This window comes from Nannospalax galili, unplaced genomic scaffold (assembly GCF_000622305.1).
Source record: "Nannospalax galili isolate Female #2095 unplaced genomic scaffold, S.galili_v1.0 scaffold787, whole genome shotgun sequence".
In the NCBI taxonomy this organism is placed as follows: domain Eukaryota; kingdom Metazoa; phylum Chordata; class Mammalia; order Rodentia; family Spalacidae; genus Nannospalax; species Nannospalax galili.
In genome coordinates, this window is record NW_008356318.1 from 2,270,441 (window position 1) to 2,277,286 (window position 6,846).

General features: G+C 38.9%; 1 protein-coding gene across 2 annotated transcripts in view; it reads right to left on the minus strand.

Moving 5' to 3' along the window:
* Positions 1-499: 499 nt before the first annotated feature.
* Bmt2 (base methyltransferase of 25S rRNA 2 homolog) overlaps positions 500-6,846 on the minus strand; it is an 89,593-nt gene continuing 83,246 nt past the window's right edge. For both annotated transcript variants that reach the window (XM_029556887.1, XM_008854530.3), the window contains one exon: positions 500-2,450. In XM_029556887.1, the coding sequence (XP_029412747.1) occupies positions 1,821-2,450 (630 nt within the window). In that variant the 3' untranslated portion in view covers positions 500-1,820. The remainder of the gene's footprint in view (positions 2,451-6,846) is intronic.

The following is a 6,846-nucleotide window of genomic DNA, read 5'->3' on the forward strand; positions in this document are numbered from 1 at the left end:
ATCTTTTCCTTTATTTCTTTTGAGAGAACAAGACATGATCCTGCAGTGTTTAACTGGGATGGGGGTGAACGCTATTTACAGAAATGTATGCTACTGAAAGTAAATGAAAAATTTCCAGTGACTTATGGCATATTTGAACAACCAATGTTTATTGAATTTAGACAAATGACTTTTATTATAATCATGTTACTTTGATTAATTTAGCATGTGAAAATGAATCTGAAATATTGGGTATACAAACTAAACACATATCTTAAAAGGTAAGCTTCTGTATTTCTAAACAAAATCTGACATTCAAAGGTAACTATAGCAATTCACAATAAGCATAAAAACATCAATTTTACCATAGTAGAGAAGTGCAGTTTATGAAATTTAGGATCAACTATTGAAAATGCCAAGTTTTCATTAAACACACACACACACACACACACACACACACACACACACACACACACAAGCTCCTGAGCTCTTAAGCTCAGGTGATCCTCTGCTTTGAAATCTGAAACTGTGATATTTCAGTGCAAAAACCTCAGTATGAGGTAATTTTAATGTAATAACCACTTGAAAAAAATCCACACAGTGGCACTCTTAAAAATGATAGTTTACATGACAACTGCTGGCTGACAAGACAATGAGGACTAAATGTTCTTAACTGTTTAAACTTGTCTTGTTTGGACATATAGTTCTCCTTAATCATTTGCTTCTGATTCAGAAACACAGAAAGGCATTTATCAATGTGGAAAGGGAAAATTCCCACAGCCAACTAATGGTTTATTTAGTCAAAGAAAACTTTCTGCTAGGGCTTAGGAAGAAATTAGGATACCAAAAGGTCAAGACCATTTTATAAGAGTATCAGTAGAGGGTTAATTAAAAACATTAATATAATTCCAGACTTGTAGTGCAGCACCTCCTTAATGGACTGGCGAGGACCTTATCAGAGTTGGTCTCAACAGAACATAAACTCGTACAAGTGCAAACCCTTTCACAAAGGTGTTTTCAGTCAGTATTAAGTATTATACATTGCTCCTTGCTTCAACAGCAAATTTTGTAAATGAACTCTAAATTTTAAAAAATAAAAGTGAACTTTCACAGGTAAATATACTGAACACCAATACCCAATTTCATAAGAGTCATGAAAATACTACTTTGGCAATGGTGTTTATTGTACTGTGCTAATAAAATTAGAATATGTATTTAGGGAAATTTCTCTCCCAATGTCTAATATTGCCAAATGAGCTTAGTAAGAAATAAAGGAAAACCAGTTGTCACCAATTTCAAAAAAGATCAGGAAATACTGAATGGTCTAATGAAACTGAAGAGAAAATGTCTTTCTGTAACAGGTAACAATTTAAAGAAAAAAATAAGTGCACCACAAAAACAACTAAACAACTAAACAACCTATCTGTGAAATATCTAACTTGTGAGTCATCAAAGTGCAGTCTACAGCATCCTACACATCTTAAAGTTCCTCATTACAATGGTTTAAAGTCAACGCTGAACTGAAAGGGAAAATACACAGTAAATTAGGCTTCATTATCACAATAGTACTAAAGAGAAAAAAGGTACCTTTTTATCTTAGTGCGAAACGCTAAAGTAACAGTGGTTTCTGCTATGACAGAAGTCACTCTGCATGAAACTTTAAGCTTCCTATATAAGAATAAAATCTGAAATTCAGAAGTAGAAAAAAATAGCAAACTCTGTAAACCTTTGCATTTCTACGATACAAACCAGGTTTTAAGTACTGAGTTCATGTTAGTATTTCCGATTAGTGTAAGCAATTAGTTTATGAGTCTGAACTGGAAGGGTTTTTTGCTTTTACATTAACTTAAAAGTAAGATGGGATCCTCTAGCTCATAGAATGGAACAGAGCTGGCTTGACTTTCTCCAGAATCTGAGTCATAAGGAGCATCAGGGAGCTCTGTGAAACCGTATGCTAGTTGTTCATCTTCTACATCTGATCGGACATAGCAGGAAGGGTTAGAATATTCCTCATCTTCTACACTGTTGAAATCCTGAGGAATATATAACATCCCTGGATAGTTCCTACTAACCAAGTCACTTGTGGTTTTTAGGGAGGTTTTCCTAAATGCCATCAGATGCATATGAGAAAATTTTGAATACTTGAAGCGTTTAAAGCCCAGGGACTCTATAGCAATCTTCCAGCTTTTCATCATCATAGCATGGCGGTTCTGATGGGAAGAATCAGGAGTGATGATGAGTAATAAGCCATTTAGCACCAACAGCTCGTGGGCTTTCTTGCAGCAAATCCATCGCTGGTAGGGTGATGGAAAATAGGAAAGCAGAAGAGAGAAAACCACCACATGGAAGAGTTCTCCAGGAAGAGAATCAATCGGGTTTTTCAGCTGCTTCAGAAAAGCATCTATAGCATCTTGTGCAAGCTGGAGTGGTTGCTGAAGTTGTAAGTTCAGGAAGTCACACTTATATACACTCTGTAGGGGAAAAAAAGCACATTAGAAATTTCAAGGAGCCGGGTGTGGTGATGCACACCTTTAATCCCAGCACTCAGGAGACAGAGGCAGGTAGATCTCTGTGAGAGCAAGGTCAGCCTGGTCTACATACCGAGTTCCAGGTCAGCTGTGGCTACTGGGAGACCCTGTGCCAAAAAGACTGAAAAAAAAATTTCAAGGAAAGTGGTGGTACATGGTACATGCCTGTAATCCCTGTACTCAAGAGGCTGAAGCTAAGGACTGTATGTTAGAGGCCAGCCTGGCTACATAGTGAGGCCCTTCTTAAAAAAGAAAAAAAAAACAAAACACCCCAAAATGTCAAGCATACTCTCACCTTAATACACAAACTTTAAACCAAAAAATTCATATTTCAAAGATTTTCTACATAATTTCAGCCTTGATTAAGTACCTTTTCCTTCTATGCTAAGTCTACATAGAATTTTTTTCAACTCTTGATTTTTTTGAGTACTTAAAATAATCTTTAGTCTCTTTAAAAAGTTATTTTTTAAAATAATTTGAGAATTTCATACATGCATATAAGGTGTTTTGATAAAATCCATGCCCACTCCCTCCCCTCCAACTCCTCCCGTATCTCCCTTTTAAAGATTTCTGATAACTTCATGTACCATGTCGTGCAATGCCCACAGAGGTCAGAAGAGGCCATCAACTCCCCTGGAAGTGGAGTTACGACAGTTGTTAGCTGCCATGTGGGTCTGGGATTCAAACCTGGGTCTTCTGCAAGAACAGTCAGTGTTCTTAATCGCTGAGCTATCTCTCCAGCCCCTTATTATATATATTTTATGTGTGAGTGCTTTGCCTATATCTAAGTGCATCATATGTGCATAGTGTCCACAAAGGCCAGAAGGTGACACTGGATCTCTCGGAACTGGAGTTACAGGTGACTGTGAGCTGCCATATGGGTGCTGGCAATCAAACTTGGGTCCTCTGAAAGAGTAGGAAGTGTTTTGGTGCCATCTCTCCAGCCCCGCCCCCTTCACCCCTTTTTTTGAGTCTTCTGAGACAGGGTCTCATGTGGTCTGGGCTGGCCCTGAACTCCTGATTCATCTGCCACCTTCAACCTCTCAAGTGCTGGGATTACAAGTATGTGTTACCATGTTCTGTTCTCAACTGAAATATAAAATCTGAATAAATAAATCTAGAAAATTTCTAATTATTTTATATACACACGTACACACACATATATATACCCCCACATACACACTGGGGAATGGATATATAACTTTTTATGGCTAATAACTTTAAATTAGGAATAATTTAAAGCACCTACTGAAAACTATTGTAATTTAATTGAGATAAGAATTTACAGGGCTGATCTATTTCTAATCTTACTCAAATTTATATTCACTTTAACATTAATTACTGCCCCAAATGGACCAATAAATAAACAACATTAAGGTGATCATCAAAGAAGTGCTGTAGTTTGTAACTGGAAGTCCCCAAAGGGCTCATGTGCTGCACACCAACCTTTGGAGTTATACCTGGACTCCAGTAAGGATAGGAGAAGAAAACACAAATCTAACCTTATCAATGGATCAATCCACTAATGGGTTCACAGTTGAATGGACTATTGGGAAGTGAAAGAAAGTGTAGAAGGTGGGGGGGGCTACTTGAAAAAGGGGTCACTGTCTCTTTGTCTCTGTATTTCTCTAACTCTGAATCTCACTAGGATAGTGTGCCTTGCATGGGCTCAAAATGGACAAAGCAGCTGACTTTGGAATGCTCAACCTGACATCCTGAGGCAGAAATAAACTTTTCCTCTTAAACTTGCCTTTTTCGGGCAATTTGTTGTAGTGACAGATAAGTTTTGTGTAAACAGAATGAGGTCAGCACTTTTTAAAGTCAGGAAAATGGTATTTTACATGGTTAACTCAGCATTTAAAAATTATATTGATACTACTTTCATTCTATTAAAAAGTTCATTCCTGTTTTAAAATTACATGTTACATTTAATTAACACCATCAAATGACAATTTTTTGGACACTTCAACTTTATAGGAATGCTAGGCAAGTACTATAGGCTGAGGAGATGGTTCAGTGGGTAAGCACTTGCTGTGCAAGCCTGATGACTTGGGTTCAATTCCTTGGAACCCACATACAAAGCTGTAATCTCAGCACTAAGCTGAGATGGGAGGCTGAGACAGGAGAATCTTCCAGAAGCCTGCATATGCAGTACAGAGGCAGGAACAATAGAGCTTACCTTAGGACAAGGAGAGGACTGAATCCAAAATATTTGTCCTCTGACCTCTACCCATGCACCTTGGCATGCGCACAACCTCCCTTTCTCTTAAAAACACAAATAAATAAATAATCAATCTTAAAAAAGAAGATTCCACAGTTTGTATCTTCAAGATTCTTCAAAGGTCTAAGTGGTGAGCTTTGCTGGGATGTGGGGCCCAGTGGGAGGCTTTAAGGCAGAAAATGTTTATTTTGGCTCACAATTTCAGAGGGAATGATGTAGCAGCTTGGTGGCAGTGGGGGCATGTAACAATGTGCCTCACAATGCAGTAGGACCAGGTAAGACCAGAAAGCAGAGAGCAGGACTGTAAAACGCACCAGGATATAACCGTTAGAGTCATCCCGCAGTGATCTCTGCCATCCAAGCCCTACAGCTTACTGAAATGGTGCTTTTCAAACACAGGAGCCTGTGGGAAACATTACAGAGTTAATCCTTAATACCATGAAAAATAATTATGGAACATGGGCCTTCCTTTCTTTTGACACCTGGCTATGGGGTGGGTGGTTGTGCTCTGCCATACACTTCTGCCAGGGTGTGTTGACTTGATGTCACTGGCCAAAAGCAGTGGGGCTGCTCGTGGACTGGAACTACTAAACCTGTGAGCAAATATAGGTTGATTAGCTCCGGCATTTGTTAAAGTGACAGAAAGCTGACAGAGGAAGTATTTTTAAGATGACATAACAATTAGTTACTTTATCATTTAGCAATAATTATTAGTTAACAAAGATATGCACCAAGCTTTATTCCTCACTGTAGTGGGTAGGTAAGCTGGTCACATAGTCATCTGGATTTTCTATGAGGAAAAATGATATAAAATATTCTACTACTTCTTTGCATGGCTGGTACTTCTCTTTTTAAAATTCAGACTTTCTGAATTTATCTTGGTAGTCACCTGATAGCTGTAGATTACTGTAAATATTGACTTTTGTGTGGGATAGAGTGAAGATACTTTGATTTTTTTAAAAAATAGTTTATTTACTATTTTTATCTTATGTGTATGAGTGTATTGCCTCCATGTATGTGAGTGCACTCATGTCATGCAATGTGGCGGAGGTCAGAAGAAGGCATCGGATTCCCCTGGAACTGGAGTTAAGGACGGTTCATAGCTGCCAAGTGGGTGCTGGGAATCGAACCCAGGTCCTCTGCAAGAGCAGTCAATGCTCTTAACCACTGACCCATTTCTCCAGTGATTTTTTTAATCTTTCTTTCAAAATGTGAGGTCAGGTTATAGCAGAATGCAATCTAAGGCAGTACTTATTCTCCACCACTGAAGCATGACAATTCTGCAAACGCTACCCAATGCCTTGTGAATCCTGAGCTTTGCAGTGTGGCTGGGGTAAACAGGTACTGCCTATTCCAATAAATGCTGGGTATCGTCATCTCAATTCTTTCAGGTGCTCTTGTGGTTTTCTCATGTGCATGTGCTCAAAAGTATTAAGCTCAGTGCCCAAAGGGACCATCTGTAAGTTTCTGGAGCTCTCCTTCCTTGCAGCTTTTGCACTTCTGGTACTCTGTCTTAGAAAGTCTAGCTGCATTCGTTTCTCAAGACATTCATTCTATCTCTACAACTCAGAGAATGAACTGGGCTCTGCTTGCACTCCCCATTACCAAGTTACTTTCTCTACACAATATGCTGGCACAAGGGCACAGCTCACTATTTCCATCTCTAAGGGATTACTGTCGTTCAGCTGAGTGTGCTGTGGACTGCAGAGTCAGAGCAATGGAGCTGCCAGTACCCTTTGGAGCCAGAAGATCGTGAGTGAATCCCAGATGTCCAGCCTTGAGCTACTTTGCTGGACTTTGGTTTTGCTTCGGTGTGCCCTATTCTTCCCTTTGAAATAAGACAGTACTTGTTTTGGATTTTTCAGAAGCCCACAGTTAAGAGACTTTTAAAAGAGAAAATGAACCTTTAAGTGCTTGGATTTTTTTTAAGGACTGTGGGGTTTTGAAGGTTGTACTGTCTCATGTTGTAATACTAGCATCATATCTTAGGGACAGAAATTGGAAAGTTATGGTTTAATAGTGATGTTTGTGTGTCAAGTTGACAAGGGGACAATTGTGTTGAATAGCTTTAGTGTCAACTGGACACACCTGGGTTGAGGGAGCCTCAATTGGGGAATT